Source organism: Caloenas nicobarica, chromosome 25 (assembly GCF_036013445.1).
Source record: "Caloenas nicobarica isolate bCalNic1 chromosome 25, bCalNic1.hap1, whole genome shotgun sequence".
Taxonomy (NCBI): Eukaryota; Metazoa; Chordata; class Aves; order Columbiformes; family Columbidae; genus Caloenas; species Caloenas nicobarica.
In genome coordinates this window covers 2,223,744-2,248,360 of record NC_088269.1, presented here as the reverse complement: position 1 = coordinate 2,248,360, position 24,617 = coordinate 2,223,744, and the positions used below count along the sequence as shown (strand labels likewise).

Genomic DNA, 24,617 nt, shown 5'->3' with positions numbered 1-24,617 from the left:
TTCCAGTTTTGCTGCGGCTCAGATGTGTGGCACGAGGAATTTCAAGAGCACAGAGCACTGTCGGAACGGCCAAGGCGCAGTGTGCAAGATGGGGGTGACGCATGGATCGGGGTGACGGTGGCTCTGCAGGGCAGGGAGTCCCCCACCCTTTTGCGGGCGCAGTGGCACAAAGGCCTTTGTGGAACGATGTTTCACGGTGTGCATGGCAGAGAGCGATGGCAGCCTGAAAACAAGACAGGTTTCACGAGGCCTCTGCAAATAGAGGAGGAAGGAGGGTCAGCTGCCATGTTTCCTCATCTCTCTTGGGGGGCTGGTAAATGCAAGGTGTTGATTTTTTTTTCCTGAGGTGCAGGGTATCTGGTGTTCCTCTGTATTTACTCTGAGACTCCATGGGCTAAAAGCACGCCTCTGGTTACCTCAGAACAACTGCTGTGCAGTAGCCTTTTATCCCTCACAGTGTTGAATCTTGTTTATGTATCAAGAGCAAGGAAAAACTCTCAGTTTGGTCTTTAAGGCATCTGTTTCTGATCAAGCGATAAAGCCTGATATTTCTCTTTTCCAGATGAGAAGCCTTTTGTAGTGGAAGATACCTACTTACTCTGCCCAGCACCTGTGCTACGAGAAGTTGGCATGTATGTTTTTTCTACGTACTCAAATATTTACTTTGCCTGAGGGAAATGCGTCTGTGTTGTCTCACTATATTCCGTTGTTACACGCATCTAATTCTGACATTGTCTCTTGTGCTTGTTGGGTTAATTGGCAGTTGGACATTGGAGCACGGGGGAGAGAGCAGCAGCAGGTGAATTAACCTGTACAAAAGACTTTTCTGTGTATCAGGAGCCAGAGGATATTATCTAGCAGAGAACTGGACTAGCTGGCCTGACTTGTTTCTTGTGGTTTTTTTTCAGGGAAGCAGCTCTCCAAGTCAGTATGAACGATGGTCTGAGTTTCATCTCCAGCTCCGTCATCATCTCCAGCACACACTGTGTAAGTTTGGATTCGTGTGCCTAAAATTACTTAACAACAGATGGTTGTTACACCGGTGTTAGGGCTTCCAAGTTGAGTAAGCCTGATGTGTGAAGGACCTGTCTCCCTCTTTTAAAGGTGAGTTTGTGAGTATGGTAATATGGCATTTTGCGTATCACGTGTGCCATAATGTGGCAAAGGCCTTGAGTCTTCAGTGAACACCTCAGACCCCGTATCTGCTGTAGGATGCAGACCAGAACAGCACTAACAGCCAGTGGTCCAGTGGTGTCTATGCCCGCTTGACCATTGCACACTGACCAAGAAGCAGGTCTGCTGGCTTCGTTAGCGACTCCGTTTCCTCTACAGCAATGGTGCTGCTAATTGTGAAAAGCATATGGCAGTTGTGCTCACACCCTTTGGCTGGAAACCAGTATGGTTGCCAAGAAAAAGTGTGAGATTCTCCACTGAAGTAGCTGGCTTAGAGCTGGCTTCATTCACTGCCAGTAGAGAATTGCTGGTGGAATCAGGCAAAGGACAATGAAACCATCTATAATTCAAGGTGTTGCTGAAGATGCTGCTTCTGCTAAGTCATGGCTGTTGGGAATAGAGCATGAAATGACTTGCGCTAAAGGAGGTAGCATGCTTCAGCGTATTCAGATTTATTCATCTGTGGGAAGACCCATCTTCTACACAGGGTGTGGTTGAGGCACTGCTTTCCTTTTCCCGTGTACTGACTTAAACTGTTTTGGGGAAACCAGAGAGGTCTCACCAGAAACTCTTGAAAATCTGTCTGTGGGCGGCTTTTCTCCCTGTCCGTTAAAGGCACATCGTGTTTCTGTACATGGTAAGTGAAAGGCTGAGCTGTAGAAGATAGGATTACCAGCAGTCTTCTGTGGTCCAGGAAGGCTGATGCACAAGAAGAGAAAAGTCTTTTGTGTCACTTGATCTTGGTACTTGTTCAACAAGGACAAGATTGTGTGGAGAGACAGTTTTCAGAGCTTACATGAGGGGTCAGATTCCAAAACTTACAAAGGCTTCCTTATGCCTTAAAAGAAGGGAATTTATTTTATTGGGTTTTTGGTTCAAGTTCTCTTTGCTCACTGGCAAAAATGTATTAGTATGTTGTCAGCAAATTACAGGAATATTTTTTCCTATGTTTTGTTCATACGAGGCAAGACCTGGGAAAGAATTCTTAGGAGAAAAATTATTCCTTCCTGATATGCTTTCTTCCAGACATAGAATTATTATTTCTAGGTTATAGGAGATGAAATATCTGTTCATTTTCTATTGTTTTAATAGCTGTCAGGAAACTTTCTAAAATACTGATGTTTCACAGCAGCACCTACTACTCTGATGGCTCCAAACTGGGAAACTGGACTTGGCTTGCAGCTAAGCAGCCAGAATTCAGCTCCACATCCTACACCCAAACCCACGTGCAGCGACATTCAGTGGCTGCTTTGAAAATTATATTGCAGGCTTTGCTAATTGAGGAAATTTCCTCTGGCTAAACAGGCATTTTGTCATTGTACTAGTGTTTATTTTTTTGCAGTTCTTTTTAAAGATAAAACTGTTTTCCCGAGACTACAGTCCCCTCTTTAAGGTTGCAAGGGCTCCAGTCCTGGAAATACCTGTGTACAAAATGTGCACTAAATGACTTGTTTAATTGACTTGCAAAGAAAGCTAGCTCTCTTTGAAGATGTGCAGCTGAAGTGGGACAGTCAGAAAGCTGTGCAAGGAAGTGCAGGGGAAAAACTAAGGTTTTCTTCCCTCTGTGCAAACTAGGAATCAGTGCTTTGGGTTTCCTCTTTGTGCTGTGTTCCAGAAGTGATCAGGTTTGGGAAGAGGTCTGGAGTGTCGTTTTCAGAAAGCTTCCCCGACTGCACTCGGCAGTGGCTCAGCGTGGCAGCCCCGCGCTCGCTTTGATGTGAATGCCTTGAACACCAACCTCGTTCCGCTCCAGAAATGGCTGTTTAATGAGAGGAGCAAAGCAAGGGGATTGATGGCCTGATAAGCTTTACCTTTTATTTATTTTCTTATGTGGCTCCACAACAAAACCGTCATATACAACACGTAAATAATCTGCAAATATCCCATTTTCCCTATAAACAATACCTATCCTACCCATTTTCAAGGACTATTCCAGGGAAGAAAATGCAGTTAAGAGCACAGCTGAAGCAGACAGCTACATTCCCAGCAAGTGAAGACCAAAAATGAGCAGTCAGAAGAGTCAGTCAGATTTTCACTCCTAAGTCATGAATGTAGGCATTTGCAGATCAGGACAGATGGACCCTATATGTTGAACTGGCTAATAAGCTTTTTTTATCACCCTAGCTTGCAAAAACTTTACTGTAGGTTTTCACGCTAGGGAAACTGGGCCAGTTTCTTATAGGTTAATAGAGTAAAGCTATTTTATGCTAGCATAGGTCCTGACCTTTTTTTAGTATCTAAAGACTCCTAGGAACAAGACAATAATAATAATAATAATAATAATAATAATAATAATAATAATAATAATAATAATAATAATAATAATAATAATAATAATAATAATGTCAGTTTTATTGAGCCGTGAAAACGCTAGAAGAAAGAAAACACTTTTCATCTTGGGCAAACAGGTCACTTTTTGGAAAGAAACAAAGAATCAAAACCTTTTGTCTTTTCTAGAAGCGCACCGTGGCGTCAGGGCTGGAACTCAGCAAGGTCTGAGTCCTGAAATTGCCAGAGCGGGGAGGGCAGAGTGCTGATCTGCTGTGCTCACGTCGTGTCCTCTTACACCAAGTGCCAGCTGCTGAAAACGGGATATTGGGATTTTTTGCCCTGCCCAGTGCCGTCATTTTTGTGAGGCTGCCAACTGAAAGTGCTTTTCGCAGGCTGTGCTGCCTTCATATTCAAATACTGAACGCGTGGCAGAAAGTGTATGTGCTTGTCCCCTTTAGGAAACGTCACTGTTCTGTGTCTCTGAATGTAATAATGCACATACCTCCCCGGTATAAACTGGCTGCCTCTGGGAACAGACAGCTTTTGCTTGAGCCCGTATAGCTGAACTGAAGGGATTATTTGCCTTTTTTCCTTTTCTGAGGTATAAAATCTGCTATAGCATTTCAAGGGGGAGAAAATGAGTGAAGGTTAGGAATGAAAACATACGTAATGACTGATTTCATCTCCTCCTTAGTCTAAGACACATGTAAATACACCTCATTTTCCAGCATTAAGTGATACCACTTTTCAAATCTGTCAGTTCCAAATTAGACCTCACTGTTTGAACACTGGTTGGGGTTTGGGGTTTTTTGTATTGTTTGAAGGAGCTAAAATAGCCTCAGAGCTTCTACCTACACTTGCAAGTTTTGTTGTGCTTTTTTACCATCTTGGCTTTTCTGCTGATGTTGGCGGCTCTGAAGTCTAACGGGAACCCTGGCTGCACAGTGCCAGGTGCTGTCAAGATGATAAAGTGTTGGAGCATGTGTCTGTCTGTCAGGGGTGGAAAATAAAGGCACGCTGGAAAGAAGCCAGGGTATTGCACCCACTGCTTCGAGGTTATAAAGCAATCTTACCCCAGTTAATCCCGTCCCCACAGGTGGTTGGGGGCTGCAGTGGACATTCCACAGATCCCCAGGTGGTGCAAGGGGGAAGGAACTGGGGGGTCTGTGTCCTGCTCCCCTCCACAGCCCCGGGCAGCCAGGCCCATGTGTCAGTAAGGAGCTCTCTGCACAAAAAGCGCTTTTGCTTGTTGAAGGAATGCAGTGATTTCCATTTCTCTGTCAGAAATGGGCCAGACACAGAAACTGTTGTGGTTGGGCAAAGCATTTGTTTTATTGAATTACGGAATGCAGATGAAACCCTCTAGCTTAGGGCAGAACGATACTGTGAGTAAATATCAAGCTTGCTTTTGCCCACTCTGTGGATGGCCAGTACTATTTTTCATTGAACAGCTCTGCTGACTGCATGCCCCAGACTGAGGATTTCTGGCTGGCTTCTGGTAAAGCCCCTACCAGTGGATGGGCTCATTGCAGAAGCAAGAGGGTAACACTGTGTAAATCAGGGGCTTTACACAGAAGTTTAATCCTGCTCCCCACTAACATATTATCTAGTTAAACTAAGACAGGGCTGTCCTGAGTGTAATTTAGGGTGTTATTTGGCCTGGGCTGTGTGACCATTGGCAGCTACCCCAAGAGAACAGGGGAATGGCTGGAATGAGTGTTCTTAAGGTTTGGAGACAGTGTGCTGTTTATGTGCTTAGCTGGAGGATGAGATGCCAGCATCTCCAGTATGACAAAGCTCAGCTGGCTCTTAAGTATTTGATGGATTTTTCTCCTGGGCTTGCTTGTGTTGCAGAGTTACTAATTTATTGGGGTTTTTGATATCTGTACCTTTTAAATAATGTTTTTCTTTCATTTGCAAGTTCCCCGTGGGGGAACAAATCCCATCTTCCATACAGAGGGCAATGAGGTTGCATTGTTATTGCATTACCTGAGCAAAAGAGAACAAAACCATGCAGGGACATCCCAGTGACCTCTGCTGCTGGCAGAAGATGCTAAATGGCAGCCCTAGAAGCAAAGGCCAGCACATGATAGGGGCAAGGCATCTCTTCGAAAGAAAAGTCTGTGGCATCACCCTGGCCCAGAGGGGAGCTGAGCTTGTTCCCTGGTGTTCTTTTGGACAAGGTAGTATCTTCTCTACAGAGTCCAATATGGATTTAGCCTGTCTCCAGCCTTTTGAATCAGTTGTGACTCCTTGAACTGAAATTTCAGGAGGAGACTGCCCTTGAGAAAAGCAGTCTGCAGGAGGCTTGCGGATGGATCCTGGGCACCCGCGTAGCAACTGGGTCCTCCAGTTCTGAGTCTCAAAGAGCTATTTTGGTTATAAATCATAGAATGTCCTGAGTTGGAAGGAACCCACAAGGCTCGTCGAGTCCAACTCCTGCCCCTGCACAGGACAACTCCACAGTTCATACCATGTGTCTGAGGACGTTGTCCAGTTGTTCAGTCTTCTTCTTGGGACCGTGACACCCCCCTGGGGAGCCTGTTCCAGTGTCCAGCACCCTCTGGGTGAAGAACCTTTTCCTCATGTCCAACTGACCCTTCCCTGGCACATCTTCCTGCCGTTCCCTGGGGTTCTGTCACTGTCACAGAGAGAAGAGCTCAGCCCTGCCCCTCCTGCTCCTCTGCTGAGGAAGCCGTAACTACTCTGAGCTCTCCCCTTAATTTCCTCTTCTCCAAGCTGAACAAACCCAGTGACTTTAGCCACTCCTCATATGGCTAAAAAAATAATGTTTGGTTATCAGAACTTGCCACTATCTATCTTTGTTGCTTGACTCAAATTAGAGGCCCGTCCTGGGGGCCAACACCCCCCCTGCCACCACCTTCTGCTGATATTCCTGCTTCCTTGGCCTCTGTACTGCAATCGCAATTACAGATCTGACTTGCTCCCGGTGCTGTGCTCCCTCACAGTGGCCAAAAGTACCGAGTAACCGAATAAAGCGATCAGCAATTACAATAATGGCTTCGGAAACAATTGGACACATTTAAGTGTGACTTTACAGTACCTGGACACTATATTTTCACTTACCGTGAAAGACTGAATTCTTGTTGCCACGGTCGATTTCTTGTCTTTTAGTTTTTAATACTAGAGCTCTTCTTATCTTGCCTGCATTTATCAAAGAGGCATTAAGGCAGAAAATAAATATTAATGTAGCCTCCAGTCCCAGTCTGGAAGTTGAAAACTTACATTGCTGCAGGTGTTATCGTGTGGTTGCACACTTTCTACCTTTTATCTGACAGACAGAATATCTTAATTGGGTGGTAGATAATTAATGACTGGAGTTTAAAAAGTAGTTTCATTCTACTGCTGATATCAGTGGAGCTTTGATACCTGAAGGCACCAAGAACTATAGTTTATTCTCTGTTAAGCATAAAAACCCCATCTTGCAATAGGACCCCAAATGCAATGGGAACTGAGCATCCTCAGCTTCCACTAGGGCTAAGACTTCGAAGAAAACCCCAAAAAACCTGTTTCTTCTTCCACAGCTCAGCATGCCACCACTTTCATATGCAAAGCAGCCCCTAATACTTCAGTGGTATGAACAGAGTGTGCATTGCATTCATTGGCACCTGTGAATGCCTGGGGAACGTGTGCTACAGGGGTTGCCTGGCTGCTTGAGAAAGAGTTAGCAAGTAATGGCTGATGGAGTTGGGAAGCTCCTAAAAAGGGATTTACTCCTGTTCGCATGTTGGGAGTTTAAAGAACTAAAAGAGAGAGAAAGTATTGAATGCTGCGTTATGAATTCATCCACCTGCATGTACACAGAGCAGGTTGCACACCCAGCATTGTCAGGAGAGCAAATGTGCAACAGAGGAAATAATTTACAAGGCAGCATTTAGGGGCAGGACGTCTGTCCTGCTCTGCTGACAGGAGGGCTGCTGCCAAGTTCTTCAGTGCAAAAAGAGAGCATCTTGGAGAGAAGCCAGGATGGGAATTAAAATAAGTCTTTGTTCATTTTCTAAAATGGTCCCAGAAGAGGAAAAACCACTAATGACCTCTTGCACTAGTAACTCTTAGAACTGGGAAGAGAGTGAAAAGTGCAGGGCCGCAGTGACACTGTAAAATGGGTCTTCCTGGACTGGAAGAGGAAGGAGCATCACCAAGTGACATTCCTGTACTCCCCGTATCACCTAATGAGAAAGACATAATGCTTCTTTGCAAGAGGGTGGGATGATGGAGGTACCCACACGTGGGCTGGGAGAACATTTCTGTGGCAGGATAGTAGACTTGCCTTGGACTAGCACTGATTGAAACTCATTTTTTATTTGCTATGTATATCCAGTTCATAAGGAATGTCTTCCCAGATCACACTGTTCCTGCAGGAGGAGGGCTGGGGGAGTCATGCTGTAGAAATGAGCACCTTTCAGCTAAAAAAGGGACGTGTTGGGTCAGGGCAGTTCAGGGAAGTGACCACATTTGGGAGGCACATGCAGGACCTAAACTGGGCCTGCCCTTGTAAGCCAGGGTCCTATCCAGTGCCAGCAGATACCAGCCTCTCTTTACCCAAGGTGCTGGTGCTCCAAAAACACTCTTGGCTGGGAAGATCTCAAGGTGGTTCAGCACACTGCTGGGCAGGTACCCCTTCCACAGTCTCAGGTAACATTTCAGATTTTGGAAACTAGAGGAGAGCTGCTGGCTAGGAGTTGGGCCAAGCCAGTCCTCAGCTGTGGAAAAGGGGCTTCTTGAAACGGTATGTGTGGAAGTGAGTGGATCACAGTATTGAAGAATGGTTGTGGTTGATGGGACCTCTGGAGACCCCCCAGCCCAACGCAGGGCTCACCAGAGCAGATCGCACAGGGTCGGTCCAGCGGGTTTGAATGTCTGCAGAAAGGAGACTCCACACCCGCTCTGGGCAGCCTGGTCCAGGCTCTGGCACCTCAGAGGAAAGAAGTTTCTCCTCATACTCAGGTGGAACCTCCTGTGTTTCAGTCTGTACCCGTTGTCCCTCATCCTGCAGTGGCTTATTGCACCCGACAGCAACTTGGGGCAAGAGAAGGTCTTGCACAGGCAGATTAGAGAACTGCTCATCTTATAATGAAGCAGTTATCTTGGTGGCAGCCATTAATAAATGGCTTGGGATTACCCATGAGGTGACATGTGGGGAACAGGCCTACCATTCTGGAAAGAAATAGTCCCTCTGCTCTCACATTTCCATTTGCAAGGGTGCAGAGACATTGAAGTCATCTCAAAAGCAGAGCTCAGTCTCTTAACCTCGACAGGTTTTTGTTTGACAAAAGTAGGTGGGTACCGGTGCAGCTTTACTCCATCTAGGTATCCTGGTTTTCTTCCTGTGGCTATTTGAAAGACTGAAGGAATTTGCACCTTCGAATTAAACAATAGTGGATGGATTTGATCTTTAAATGTGGAGAAAGAAAAAGAAAATCAAGAGAGCACTGCAGGCTTGTAGTGAAAACTAATGAAGGGGGTTTTTTATTCAAAAGGAATGTAATGCAGTGCCACAGTTGGGTCTTTTCAATTGTGACTTTGTTCTGGGCTGCACAATTAAGACTGCTAGTTATCAGTGTTCCTAAGTCTGGAGGCAATTAAAGTGCCTTCACTGTTGTATCAATAGAGGCTTTATGAAACTGCAGAGTAAATTTAATGAGCACTTTCCTAGGCCCTTGACCTGTATATTATTAGTTGAGGTATTGCTCTGTGGGAACTCCAGGGCATACGATTTCAGGTTTGTTTCTAAAAGAAACTGCTCTTAAAAGCTTTATGCTGCAAGTACAATAGGCAGGGAAATGTTTTTGCTGATACTGCTAAGAATTAAATGTGCAGAGATGATTTTGCTCTAATATTGCTACATGGGCTGTTTTATAATACCCTTAAGTATGGTAGGCATATTACATACAGCATGTTCCTATGGTTTGGGAAGTAGAGATTCACAAAAGAGACTAATGCATTGGAGGTGGGGGCAGAATCACAGAAGTTTGAAAAGTTTTGATTTGGAAACATCGAAATAGTTTGTGGATATGCAGACTTTGTTCCTGTGACACTGCTGAAACTGGCCAGAAAACACGTGCTGTGATATCTGCACGCGTGTCCGCCTCTAACAGCAAACTCCCCTTTAACAGGTTGAAAAAGAGCACTTTGAAACAGTGCATTTGAAGCAATGTTTTGTTGTTTATTGGAATGTTTTTCCATTGAGGGTGTGATTTCAGTTTAAGCTGGGTTTCAGGAGGAAATTTCTCCCAGGCAGGTCTTGTTGTGCGTGTTCAGGCCGTGCTGGCAGCCTCGTGTCGAGGCTCCTCCAGTTCACCTTGGTGCGGAGGGCACATGGATGTTAGTTCAGGAAAGGTGCTTCTGAGATTTCTTTTTTAAGTGCTACTTAAATGCTACAAATCTCATAGACGTGCACAGAGACAAGACATTCCAAGGCTGTAGCATGCTGTTTTCCTTCCTTTCCTGCTTTGCAAAGAAGTAAACCCAAATCAAGCCATAAATGATTGCTGTTATGACAAAGTCTAATTCCACAGAATTTTGTCTGCTATTTATTCCAGTTGCTTTTCACCTCCTGAAATTGATTTAACGTCCTTCTTATTAAGGACTGCCTTCAGGCACAAATGGAAACCAAAATAACTACTTAGTTTTCACCTCAAAGGTTTTGTTGTTTAGCTGCAAGCGCTGAGGGACAAGAGGTGGCTGTTTGGGAATGGAAGCTCCTCAATACTTCGTCAGTCTAAAACAGCAACATGTACAACCAAACGCGCGCTGTCAGGCTGCTGGTATTATATTAGTGCAGGTGTATGTGCAGACTGAACCTGAAAAGAGCCCTCAAGAGGCCTTTGTGCCAGCTGATGGCAGGTGACGATGTCCTGGGCACAAAGCCAGGGCTCGCACACTCGCTGTCGGGACAAAACCTGAGCCGTGCCCAGGTGCCGTGACCTCTGCCTGCAGATGCAGGGTGTGATGGTTCAGATGCTCATCTGCACTCAAGAGTGCTGAGAGTTTGTGGGTAAGAGGCCGTGCTCCCTTTGATCTCTGCTGCTTTCTGACGTGAGGCTGTTAAAATGGTGACACCTGCATTTTTATGATTAACAGGTAATGGCATGACTAGTAGAGACCTGAGCAAATGTTCAGTGGCATGAAGTATTACCACTGTTTTTAGCCTTTGTTTCAGAACAGGTCTCTTGGTAGTGAAATTCAGAGGTCAGGGGCTTTGATTCAGAAACAGTAACAGAATTTGGAGCATTTCGCCAAATCAGATGGGATTTCCCAGGGAGCTAGAAAACCAAAGAGGAGGGCAAAGCCCTTTGGACCTCAACACCTCTGAATGGGGAGGTGCCTCTCATCTGAAGACTATGGAATCCAGTACTGACGGAGAGTATATACAACTGAAGAGGGAAAGCTCATCAGTCTGCAGGGTTTTGTCATGTTGTGTTTTTTCATAGACTATCCCACCAGACTCTGTTGTATTTAGTGTGGGATCCAAAATGCAACACTAGGCCTGGACTGGACAAACTTGAATTCTACCGTCAGTTCTGCTGTATTTGCCTTTCAGAATTCTTGCTAACACTTCTGTTTAGCTGGAAACGTTTAAGCATTTTTTTCTGAAGGAAAAGTTCAGCTTGTTTTCATAAGCATAAACATAGCAATCAGGGATTAGAGAATTGTTTTCCCTGACCAAAGATCTTTCGTTGTAACAGAGGGACTAATGATTACTCTTCCTTCCCACCATGTGTTTGCCTGCTCTGTTCAGAGTGTGAACTCTTCAGGACAAGGGTTGAAGGGTTGCTCTGCGTTTATACAGCATGTGGTGAAGTGAGGCTTCACTGGTGTTTATACTGGGCTGCAAAGCAAATCATAGAATGTCCTGAGCTGGAAGGGACCCACAGGATCATCGAGTCCAACTCCTGTCCCTGCAATGACAACCCCACAGTTCACACTGTGTGTCCGAGGACGTTGTCCAGTCTTTTCTTGAACACTGTCAGGTTGGGGCCGGGACACCTCCCTGGGGAGCCTGTTCCAGTGTCCAGCACCTCTGGGGGAAGAACCTTTTCCTCATGTCCAACTGACCCTCCCTGGCACATCTTCCTGCCATTCCCTGGGTTCTGTCACTGTCACAGAGAGAAGAGCTCAGCCCTGCCTCTCCTGCTCCCCTGGTGAAGCTGCAGCCCCATGAGCTCTGCCCTCAGTCTCCTCTTCTCCAAGCTGAACAAACCCAGGGACTTCAGCTGCTCCTCACACAGCTTCCCCTCTAAACCCTTCACCAACTTGCATCCTTTTTACCCTGTGTCCCCAGCCCTGCACACAGTGCTCCATGTGAGGCCGCCCCAGCGCAGAGCAGAGCGGGACAATCCCCTCCCTGCCCGGCTGGCCGTGCTGTGCTGGATGCACCCAGGACACGGGAGCTGCTCTCCAGCATCTCGTCCCCCAGTCTGTCTGTACAGCCAGGGTTGTGTGTCCCAGGTGCAAAATCCAGCACTTGCCCTTATTGAACTTCATGTGGTTGGTGATTGCCCCGTTCTCTCATTTGTCCAGATCCCTCTGCAGGGCCTCTCTGCCCTTGAGAGTGTTGACAGCTCCTCGCAAATTAGTGTCATCAGCGAACTTGCTAAGCAATCCCTCAAGTCCTGAGTCTAAGTCATTTATAAACACACTGAAGAGTGTGGCCCTGAGGTGGATCCCTGCGGAACCTGCTAGTGACTGGTCACCAGCCCGACATGACCCATTTACTAGAACCCTTTGAGCCTGGCCCATCAGTCAGTTGCTCACCCGCTGCACTGTGTGTTTACCCAGCTGTGTGTGGGACATCTTGTCCAGGAGAATACTGTGAGAGACACTATCAGAGGCTTTGCTGAAATCCAAAAAGATCACGTCGACAGGTTCCCTTGGTCAACTAGCTGGGTAACCTTGTCATAGCAATAAAGCTGGTCGGGCAGGACTTTCCCCTCATGAACCCATGCTGGCTGGGACCAATGAGTCCATTGTCATTCAGATGTATAATGTAGGATGCTGGAAAAGTCCTTCATAAGCAGGCTCTCATCTTTCAGCTCTGGAAGGAGAGAAGGGAAAGAGATCCTTGCCAGAGGGGCATCTCATTTCACAGCACAGAAAACTTGGAAAAAGGAGACGAGAATACCTATAGTGGGTGACCTGAAGCAAGCGTTTCTTGCTCCATCCCGTGCTGAGCTTGGCTCCCAGTCAAGCAGCTTCACGTAAATGCTGATCCAAGTGGCATTGCAGAACAGTGCATTCAGTGAGTTTTCATTTCCTTTTAGAAATTAGACCAGATTGTTTCTGTTATATTAAAAAATTCCCGTGCGTGATAAAATAAATGGTAGACATTAGTTGCTGTGATGGGAGAGTCCCCAAGAGAGTCAGGCAGAAATGGAGAGTGTTTCCTTCACAATAAAAGGGGCCTGGGTCTCTCTGGTGTGAAAAGGTAGGATCATCCTTTTTCTTCCCCTCCCCTGTTGACTACAGGACATTAAAAGTGTTTCTCCCTTCTCTCCAGGGAGAAGACTTCTGTCAGATTTTAAATACTCATTGAAAACTGTAGTCAAGATTTCCATAAAGCTTTTTTAAAAGCACTTCATTCCTTTCCTACTAGCACCTCTGAACACTTTCAGCATGTTATTGCTCTTCCTGCTTGGAAAATGTAACAAGAATTTTTTTCTAATGTACAGGACACTGGACTGGAATACAGGAGACATTCACATCTTCCCTGTCTCTGGAATGACATAACCACGTTTCTCCTCTTTGTGAAGCACCCAGAGTTTAGCAGTACTAAGTGTTATTTAAGTTGCTGTTACTGCGGTGTCCCTCTGAAGCGAGACTTGGTTATATGGCTGCATTTGCGCTGCTATTCTCAGTTCTTGGTAGCAGCGCAGATGTTTCTGCAGTAATGTCATCAGCTTTCCAGCCTGGAGGTGACATCGTAGGGCTGCGTGACATGTGTCCTCTGCTGCAGGTGACAGCTGGGGGGGCTCCCACGAGCTCTCCTGCCCAGCACAGAGGACTCATAGGCTGTGGTCCTGAGAGCAGCTGATAGAGCACATCACTTTGGTTTGCTGGAGCGGTGAGTGCAGAACGAGATTAAACAGAATATTCAGGCTTTCTGATTTCCAGTGAAGTCTGCAGGAGTTAGGACTAAACCCTTTCACTGAACCCAGCCTTCAAGGCTTACTAAAGCCAAGCGCTTGATGCATGGATTGAGCAGAATTCCATCCCTCTTAGGCACAGCATGAAGTCAGCACATTTAAACACATGCTTAAAGTTAAATCCATTTACCGCTGTGGTAACAAGCATGCACGCTACCCACCTCCCTCCCCCTATAAATCAGCAGTGCATTAATTTGTCAGCCACAGTACAAGCTCACATTTATTAGATGCTCCCAGTACTTCATTCATCACTCCTGAACATCAGTACTCCGACTTTTGAGGGTCTGTGCGCTTTGGGGTTGTTATTCCAGGTTACCTTTCTGGAATAGCTAATGTATGCTGCAAATGCCAGTGCAGTAAAGCAGCAAACTAGGAAATAAAATCTTAAACAAAAATAAGAAGATTGGGAAAAAAAGGAAAAAAAAAACCACAATGAAAAATGTCCCTTGGTGCATAGTAGCATTTTTTTGGAAAACTCTCAGAAATAAGCCATAGTTCTACTGAAATGCCGATGAACTGGTTTATGTTTGTCTATGAACTAACTTACATTTGTGTCTATGTTGGAAGCATCGAGGAAGAATAAGGTGAAATAGGAGGCTTCAAATCACAGATTCTGCCTTAGCTCTGTCTCCATGATTGTGTACATGCTGCCTGGGGCAAAACTTTAGGAGCTCGGTGGTGAGCAGTGATCTCCGGAGGCAATAGCAAAAGAACTCTGGAGGATGAGTCATTTCCTCTGTGGCAGGACTGTCAGTGGAGCAGTCATCCCTGTTCCCTGTTGAAGGAATGTGCACGCACCTGGTTTATACCGACCTTTTTATTAGATGCTTCGCAGGGATTGCATCCATGCCTTGGAGGAGCACGTTCCTTTGTATGACAGCACACAGCTGGATGTTTGTGGGTAGATTTAAGGAGATAGAATCCTAGAATGTCCTGAGTTGGAAGGGACCCACAGGGTCATCGAGTCCAACTCCTGTCCCTGCAATGACAACCCCACAGGTCACACCGTGTGTCTGAGGACGTTGTCTGGTCTCTTCTTGAACACCATCATGTTTGGGGCCATGACCCCTCCCTGGGGAGCCTGTTCCAGTGTCAAGCACCCTCTGGGTGAAGAACCCACCCACGCTGTTGACTGGATCAGACTTTGCCGTTCCACCCCTCTTCTCTCCAGGAGTCCTTACAGCCCCAGAGGTGGCCCAGGCTTTGTCTGGTGACACAAGGATTCCCCCAGTCACAGGCTGGCTCCTCACAGTCTGTAACCATTCCACAATAACTCCTGAATAAAAGCATAGGGAGAGAGAGAGAGATACACACACACCTACCTATGTACGAGGAAATGCCTCTAATGTGTCCTGTTTCAGATTTCTTGATATCTTTATATTTTATAATATCTTCCAGAAGATTAAATGCTGGTTAAAAAAATATCCTCAGAACAAAACAGTTAGAAGGCCACTTTAATTTGTTTTGTACTTTTGCAAATTGATTTTAGAGTATTCTTAATGACAAGATATTTGTTTCAATATAGGGGCGAAAGGGGCAGATAACACTTTGATGTAAAGAGCCTTATTTCGTCTTCGATTTCATGGCAAGAAAGAGTCAGGATCACATTTTCTAAAGCCTTGAATATCAGCAAGTTCCATTTTGCAGATGATGGATGTGGCTTTATGCTGTCTGTCTAGGGGAACAGCACCAAATGTACGGCTCTGTCTTCTCAAATGAGCTTTTATTTGGTGCTGGGGTCCAAGTTCCATTTCCACAGATGTCTTGGGTGAATTCTTCTCCTGTGTGGACTACCTCTCTTTTGTTTCCAAGTGTCAAAGATCAGGTTGTCTTGATCCAAGTTCTCCAGAAGTTCCTTCTACACCAAAAGAGAGTTTGGAAAATGCTCTAAACCTGATCGTTTTTTCCATTACTCTTCCCATTCTGGTATGATGGGAAATCATCTGGCCATTGAATTACACTGACTTAAGCAGGCACCCAAATTCCCCATCCTACAGGTCAGTCTGCTCTTGAATGTGTCCTTCATCTGGCGTTGTGCTCTTGACACTTGGCTGGGGTTTTTAAAATGTCTGGCTCTTACATCGAGAACATCTCAAAGGCTGAAGTCAGGACTGGGGAGCGGGATGATCCTGGGGAGGAGCGGTCCAGGGAGCTGGCATGTCTCAAGATGCCAACGACATCTGCTTTGGATTAAATCTAAGCAACAGCAAATAGTGCACGTTTGCTTTGGATTGCCGTGTTGAGCTGGCTCCTGCAGTAGTTTGCATTATTAATCAATGTCAGAGAATTGCAAATGCCTTTTTAAATGGGGGAAGTATCCACGTTAGAGAGGAGAGGGACCTTCTAGAGTTAATGGCTTCTGATGTGGATAAACCCTGTATATTGTTGCCATGGGGTGTATGTTCAAATCTCCTTGAAAAGCTCATGGCAGGACTGCCCTGACTCAGCACTGCTCACAAGAGCAGGGTGACCCAATTCGTGGCCCCATAGAGATATCGCTTCAAGTTTTCTGTTTGGAGTCAATTTTAATTCTAACATCACTTTCAAGTTTATTCTGCAAGAGAGGAAAAGAGTTGCAAAGGAAGGAGAATGCTTAAACTGCAATGAAACATTTTGTTATGAGTTCTTTTAAAATAGTTTTTTTCCAGTCTGAGGAGAATATTACATTAATTTTGATCTGAAGTGAAATAAGTGTTTTACATAATTGTGGGGTTCAGAAAACTGAGACAAAACCTATAGCCCCCTCAGCAGTGAAGTAGAGGTCTCAACCTCTTTGCACTGAGGTGGCGGGGGGAAGGGGGCAGGTGCCACATTTGGATGTATGAGGAGGGAGGAAAACTGCTTTTTGTCTGAAAAACAACGGTGCATGGCAGTGGCCCTTGGGACAAGCACCTGCCTGCAAGCAGGACGCACAGGGGAGGTATCATGGAGAGGTTTGTGTTTGTGGTGCTCACACGCTCTGTGTTTCTCTTCCAGTCTGATGGGACCATCTTGGCTATCGCGTTGTTGATCCTCTTCCTCCTGCTGGCCTTGGCTCTTCTCTGGTGGTTCTGGCCTCTCTGCTGCACAGTGGTAAGTGACAGAGATCATTAGCACAAAACAGCAATTCAGCGCTGCCTGGATGTAAGAAATGAGTGGGAAGGACACAAAAGTTTTCCAGTAAAAAAGAGCAAAGGACCGGTCCTTGAACAAGACAGTGTTTCTTCAATTGCTGGCACTGTTTTGTGCTTCTCTTACATTTGCCTGACCTTTGGATTATACCCATGAAATAGGAACATTGCTAACATACAGACCTAGTCAGGAGCCTTTTAGTCTTATTTATGGATCACAAAAAGGAAATGCTTTGCAGAAGCATGTTAGTCGCTGTGCCTTTTTAGGAAGGAATGGCGTTTCTGGATTTTCTAGTCCCCATGTTAGTGTCCCAATGCTGGAGGCTCCTGTAGGCACACTGAACCCAGGCTCGAGTCCTCGTCCTGCCTCAGGTACAAAGAAAAGACATTTCTAATCATGCACATTTTTGCAAGATTAACATTTTTTCTTGGCTCACCATGTCTGAAAAGCACTTCGAAATATCCAGTATCGACAGTTTCAGTTGAAGTGTGACTATGCTTCACTGAGCAATATCTTTCCTCCATGGTTTTTCACAAAACGTTCTGTGGGGTTAAAAAGCACAGTCACAGAGTTAATAATTTGAAAACGCAGAAAGAAATCAGGAGAAAACAGGAGTGAAGGAAGAGGCCAGGGAGGCACGAAGGAAATCACAGGACTGGAGACAAGCTTTTCTCCCACACTTGACCCTCCTCTTTGTCTGCAAGGACCTATCATACCCCTGTGCATCTTGGTGGACCATCCGTCACCCAGTGCCACCTTTTCCAATGAATATCAGGGCAAAGGCTGGTTATTGTGGAACATACAATGTAGTGAAGCTCTGCTCTTGCTTTGGGTCTTGTTTGTGCTACAAATATAGAACAGAAATTAGAGATGTATAAATGTCAGCAGAATTAGAGTCTGGTTTTGGTGCCTGGCTGTGTATAATGTTTCAGATGCTTCTTTTAAGACTGCCTAAACTGGCCCCAGTTTCTGGGTCACTGTCATGGCTGATTTTAAATCACTCGATGTTGTAAATTTGCACCATGTTGTACCCAACCTACAATCTGTTGCTGAGAGCTTTGGAGCCACGAACTGCAAGAGCCATCACATTTGAGGATGAGTCTTTGTGGTGAGATGTATTTCTCTATCCAGAACCAGGAAGGAAATCTCGCAGGAAAAAATCTTGGTTGTCTGTTTCTGGTTTTGGCTGGAAATGCTTGGGGTAAAACGCTTCTTCTCACAGTAGTTTGGCACCTCTGTCTTGAGATGAAAACCAGAAGGGAAAAAGTATTTATTTGGACTTTTCAGAACAATAAAAGAATTGGTTCTAAAAATGGACAAAGGATTAGCAGTGTGGTAGGTTGCTCAGAGTTATTTGTCTAAACTAGATGGCACATTCCCAGAGAAACTGGGCCAAGTTCTTTGTTGGCATATCTGTATAGAAGTCGATGGAGATGCGCCCTGTGCAGATGTTTACACTGCGATTTGGTGGAGTATTAAGGTGACAGAGAAGAAAGGATCTAAGTGACGCTGCCATTTTAAGGTTCTGTTACAGGAGAAAGGTGAAGCTGACAGGGAAAAGCATAAATAAAAGCAGCAGAGCATGGAGTAGAGAGAATGTGGAGCTGTGTGTTGTGAGGGTAGGATGGGACTGCTGCAGGGGAAGGATATGAAGATAGTGGTCATATAACAGCGTTCTTGAAGTGTGAGAAACACAGGCCAGATAAGCAAGGTGGGTGCAGCAGAGACAGGGAGTCTTTTGTCCACATGGAACTTTATAAGTTTAATATTTTCCAGATTTAATTTCTGTACTTAAAAAAATTGTTGTAGATAAAAGTCATTCCTCACCCTCTCTCCTCCTTTACCTCCCACATTCCCACTTAGCAAGGCCTCCAGGTGGGGACTATCTCACTGATATTTTCCAAATGTAAGTCAAACACATCCCTCTACTTGCTGGAAAGATTTTAATTCAAGATCCTGTATGAAATCTCTTCCATCTCTCCAGGTTGGCAATCTGGTGTGTTTGGCAGCAGATCAGCAGACACCTCACTGTGTATTGCATACCCAAAGACTCTGTAAAATTAAAGATAAATCCACAGAGGAGTACCCAGCCTGTTTGGCTTGGGGTAGGGAGAAAGAGAGCAGAGCAGTGCTTATTTACTAGTTTGGTAACAGCACATTAAGGAATGTAGTGTTGTCAGAAGCACAGAGTGAATTAAGGGCAGAGGAACTGGCTTGCACAACAAACAAGAGAGGCAGGCAAGCAATAACCTCTAATAATCAAACCGCAGACCCAGAGACACTGCTGTGGATTCAAGCCCAGGGATGCTTCAGAGACAATTGTGTTATGTGTCCAAGGGGAAAATTTAAAAAAAAAAAAAAACAACACACACAACAACCTTTTTTCTTACCAAGTATAAATTTGTTTCTCAGTGACGAGCACATTTCTAAACCCTGAAATTCCTCTTGGTGAGCTTTTTAATTAAATAGGAATCATTATTATCCAGCAGTTCTTCAGGAAAGACACCAAGCCAGCTTCATCCCTGGAGTAAATGGACTGAAGTCAATAGACTCACTCTGGAGATTTATCTGGAGCCCAGCATCTCCTTGGCGTGCACCCATAAAGAAATGCTGTTTCCAACTGTATCCAAGTTTATTGGTCTCAGAAGTATTTTGGGATGAAGTCTGGAATTTACCACTCAGCTTACAGTAGATGCAATTGTTGCTTAGTGTATCAGAACAATAATTAGGTCCTTGCTGTGCCTGATACCAGCACTGGCAAAATTTCCAGTGATATCTGTGGGAGGATATTAGACAAGCATGGGAGCCAGGTGCTAACCTTTCCAAAGGTTTTGAGAGTGTTTACTAAACGCCAAGAGAAAGCAAAGGAAGATAATTCTACTAAGCTGATAACTCCAGCACTGTACACATCAGAAGAATGATGGCACATACAAACACATCTGTAACAGGATGACCCTGCGTGTCCTGAGCAGATAATATCTGCAAACCAGCAGATGCCAGATCCTGGCCTCATGGATGTTAGTGGGCATTTTGCTGTTGTCTTCCCATTCCTCCTCTTTCCTGAGCACAGTGTAACCTGAAGGAGTCCGTGCAATCATAGAAGTGACTGTGTGCGCAAGAGCCTCTTTAGGTTTCCAAGGGTGAAATTGTTCCAGATAGGAGACCAACATAAGGCTTAGGTTTCATACTGATGTCGACCAAATAGATTTTAATATAGATGTAAGCCAAATAGATAACAAGCCTCCAAAACCATCCTAAGGAGGATTTTGGAGGCACATTGCTAGATTGGCTTGGAAATGGAGCTGGTTAATGTGTTTTGAGTGTATAGTGAAGGCATAATTAATGAAATAGTTGGAAGGCTCATCTGTGCTGGGACAGTTTCCCTGTGCCAATATGCAGCATCACCCTGAGCAAGTGTCTCCCTCGGACACTAACACTTGGCAGGCTGAGCAGGTTGTGTTTGGACTCGGCTTTGCCCCGAACAGGATCTGGATCAAAGATCAGCTCTGGCATAGTTGAAGTGGTGGCTACAGTCAGCCTTGGGCTGCAGCTTATCTAGGGCAGTCCAGGGGATCAAATGCAGAGGATATGAGTGGAAATATCTCCCTGGTGCAGCAGAGATGCCGATACTCAAAGCATTTCCTCACATGCTCATACATCACATCTCCTTACAGTTTTATGAGGTAAACGTGAGACCTTACCTCCCTTATACATCCACACAGTGCGGCCTGAACAGGAGATGGGCATGAGGAACTGGTCTGTGTTAATTGCCCACTTAAAATATATACACCATCTTAGTAATTTTTATACTGCTGCTTCTTTAAATACATGGGTGTGGCTGGCTCATAAATGATGTGCTGCTAGTTAAGTATCTAACACCAGTTTTAACGTGAAAGCTGCTTTCTGGAAGGAAGCATGGAAGAACCCAGCAATTTGTTTGGCTCTCAGTCTGTACTGCAGCTGACCAGAAGTTATGGAAACAAAAAGCTGGGTAGAGAAAATACAGAAAATATATATTAAAACCACATGAAAATCATGGCTAAGCTGGAGGAAGAGGAGGGGAGGAAATGCATAGACTCTACAGCAGCCCTGGAGAGTCATAAAATTACATGGTGCATGTTGGCTCGATGGAGATTACTTTCAAGGGTCCACGTATTCTGATCCCCACCTGCTCCCACATGCGTGAGAGAGTTTTTCTGCAGTTATGATGATGTGGGAGAAAAGAACGCAAGTTCAGGAATCGTCTGAAACATTATTGAGACAAACCAAGGGAAAGAGAGAGACGCAAACATGCAGGCAGAAGTTGCTTGTGGACCGCACAGTCCCTGCCCTCAGTTTGGATCTGAGCTACTGAGGCCAGCACTCGCCTGGTGTAATGCGGTACGGTTTCACTGAATTTGTTGAAGCTTTATATTGTGTGAAATCCAAGCTCTGAATCTGTGTGTGCCAGCACAAATGAGTGTCTTCATGTATCGCAGTCAATCCAAAACAACGCTGTTGCTGCAGATTTAAGGTAGTGTAAATAACAGAACCTGACTTTGCAATTGCTGTGCACAAAGGGCAGCAGGAGGCTAAAGACAGTCTTTTAATCATCCAGGGTATCCACAGCAGTTCAGTGCCCATCTCAGCCTCCTGTCAGTCAGATCAGAATGGCTTAGATATGGATATAATGCTCTGTAACTGGCTGTCTTTAAACAGGCTCGCATGGATCCAGAAGATGCACAGCATAGTCAGTAGAAGAGTGTGCGTGCCAGGTGCTGAACTGGGGTGTTTGACATGCTGCTGGGATTTGTCATTACCGAAAGTTAGAGCCACATTCTCCAAAGTGTCCATCAGTTCTGGGGTGTTCAAACTGAAAGATCTTCATGGAGTTTCCTTTTTGGAAAGTTAGAAGGTAGCCATTTGCCTTCAGATGAAACACCTAGACTTCAGGTTCACAAACCATTTGACATGCTAATGCATTTCTTTATGGCCAGATCGAAAGTCCAGTCATATTAATCGTGACCACATTCAGCACCCTTTCCTCCAGACCACAACAGACAGAGGCACAGTTGTTCTTTGCCTCAGCCCTGCATGGGAAGTAATTAACTCAATAAAAACAAATTCTTCCTCTGTTTTTTCCCTGGCCGCCTCTCACCCCTTCCAACGGGAGTTGGTTCAGCCCAGCTAAGGAGAGATAGGTCTTTGGGACATTATCTTAATTAATGAGAAAATTCACCCAAATCAGTGAGTGCGAGCAAGGCCTTCTGTGTGTCGCTGAAGTAGCTATGGTGTTTTTCTTTAGTCCAGAAAAGGAATTGCATACATATAGCCTTCCAAAGAAAGTGGGTCAGCCACTTGGAGCAAACCCCACTGATTCTGGCCCAGTTTATCTGTGTAAGTGAAATCGCCTAGGAAAGGGAACGACCTTTGCAGATGCTACATTTTTTTCATGCATTCCCTGGAGAACTGTGTGTCTGCCCCGTTCAGTTCCAAACTGTATCAGAGTTAATTAAATGGAGGGGGTTTTTTTCACTCCATGATGTCATGTCTTTCATAAGTGGATGATTTTGACATATGCTATGATCTGTATTGAATGTGGTTTGTGCCCATCACCTTGAAGTCTTCGGTGTGAAACAGCCTTGTCTTCTAGATTTAGTGAGTTAAAATTGAGATTCCTGGATCTGCTTCCAGGCCAACAAGAGAGTTTAACTTAAAAGGATGAATTAGCTTTCCTATTGAACTTCATTTATCTCTTACCGATATGTCTAGGAAGAAGAATGCATTGGAGATGAAGAAACAGGGACAGTCCCCTGCTTGTATTAGAAATTTTGAAGTGTAGACCAAATCTCCAAGGATTTAATGAGTACTTAAAAGACACGGCAGATGTGAAACAAATAAAAAGGAAATGTTCCTTTACCCAACTCATAACTAAACTATGAAACTCTGTCACAGGACTTGGAGGTAAAAATTATAAATGTGTAAGGGGAAAAAAAAATAGATGGGTCAAATGGGTCATAGTTAATGCTATAAAAAAAAAAACAACCCGCTGCTTATTAGGATAGCAAAAATACGTATTCCATATTTTCCAGAGGAGTGAAGGCAAATTAAGGACAAGATAATCTGCTCAGTTAACTCCATGGTCCCTTCCCAAATTTTAGTCTAAATTAGAGGCAAAGTCTTTTATTTCTTTTTTTTTACTGTTTTCTCATGTAGCCCTCATTTTCAATTATGATCTCTTCCACCTTAACGCCGTTAACTGACAAGAAACACATTGCCCTTATTTATCATATAAAACTCCAGAGACCATTACTGAGTATGTGCTTGCTGGACACGGTGAACTGGTGGAGTTTTCTAGTCTCCCAAGATGCAAAACATCCTAGACACATTCCTGGAATCTGCAGAATTTGGATTCAACATGTGCTCTCTTCTGCCTGAATGGCTACAGAAATTTCAGGGCAACATCAAACCAGTCCTCTGTAACGCTTTTGAGCTTTTAAGAGGTGGCTAATAGCATTCCTCTGCTTTTACACTGGGTTATTCGTCAGAAACAGCTGCTTCTCCCTGTGACATCGGGGTGGGTCAGCTAACAGACCTGTGTCTGTCACATGCATGTTGGGATCTGTGATGAAAGGTGATAGAAAGGCAAAGAATTACTTTGCTGTCCTGAATTTTCACAGCTAAGTGTGTGGAAGTGCTGACATCTACTTTCGAATTTTCTTCTGCCAAGAAAAGCTGGTGGACACCTCTCCATCCTACACGCCTTTACTATTTGAAAACAAAAGACTGCACTGTAACGTTTTTATAGCACAGCAATATGAAGAAACCCTCAGGTATTCCTCACCTAGCAAGCAAATATGGTTGCTGAACAATCATATTTTTCTTCTTTCAAACACAGGGACAGGAGATACAGTTGCAGCAGCAATCACAGAAATGGCTTGGGGTTATCAAAACAATTGCAGCACACATGAACAAACACTTTGGTCTTGCCAAGCTAAACTGGCTGAAGCATTTTGCTTGGCCAAGCGTGTTCCCAGCTGATTGTGTTCAGCAGGTCCATGTGTGTCAACTGGCGAGGCAGAGGGAAGGCAAGAGGTGCAGCCCAGAACAAAACATGACGGACTCGAGTCTTCTGTGCCAGTGTGGGCTGTATCCTCGCTGGGTTCCCTGTAACGGTGTTTTCTTTCTGGTACTTGAGTAACTGCTTCTGTTTGTGCAAAATGAGCCTTTCAGCTCCGGGACCTTGTGAATCTCACTCAGCGCTTGCTTCGCTCGCTTGTATGAGATGGCACAAAGATCCCATTTGCTTCTCTGCCTCCAGTACCCCAGAGCGAGGGTCTCGTGCATAAACAGCTGTAACGAGAAGAATCCAAAAGAGAGAATGAAAAGATTTGTACTGTTTGTAGACCAAAAGCCTTTCCAGATCTGGGCAGCAAGACAGAAAATAACGTTTTTTTGTAAGGCTTGAACTTCGAAAGTTCATACAGGCTCAAAGGCAGAGCGGACTAAACTCTCCCCATCTCTGGACTTGTCCAAACTAACCAATCCATGCTGCCAATTTACGGAGTCTTCAGTAGCTCTTAGAAGCGTGTAGCACTTAAAAATGGAAGGAATCTCTTTTTTTCCCTCTTGGACCATGATAGAAAAAACTTGATCTGTTTATAGAAACCAATTAGTTTGCATGTATGTGTGCGCATATGTTATGAGAAGGAATGCAGATGTATGAAAAACACAGCCATTTCTTCATTTCCACGTCTGTAATCTCAAGAGTTTCTGGTGCTACTGGCTGAGAAGTTGCATTTGAATGCTTATCTGGACCAGCTATGTTGGATGGATTATCCTGATGTTTCATGCTGATGCAAATGAGAGAAACTCCACTGAAACCCATGATGTTCCACCAGAATAATGTTAGAGGAG

The 24,617-nt window shown here is 44.8% G+C and overlaps 1 protein-coding gene across 1 annotated transcript in view; it reads left to right on the top strand.

Moving 5' to 3' along the window:
• ANTXR1 (ANTXR cell adhesion molecule 1) overlaps window positions 1–24,617 on the top strand; it is a 104,482-nt gene that overhangs the window by 37,805 nt on the left and 42,060 nt on the right. The window contains exons 11-13 of the mRNA XM_065651506.1: window positions 563–632; window positions 909–987; window positions 16,587–16,682. Coding sequence (XP_065507578.1) covers window positions 563–632; window positions 909–987; window positions 16,587–16,682 — 245 coding nt within the window. The remainder of the gene's footprint in view (window positions 1–562; window positions 633–908; window positions 988–16,586; window positions 16,683–24,617) is intronic.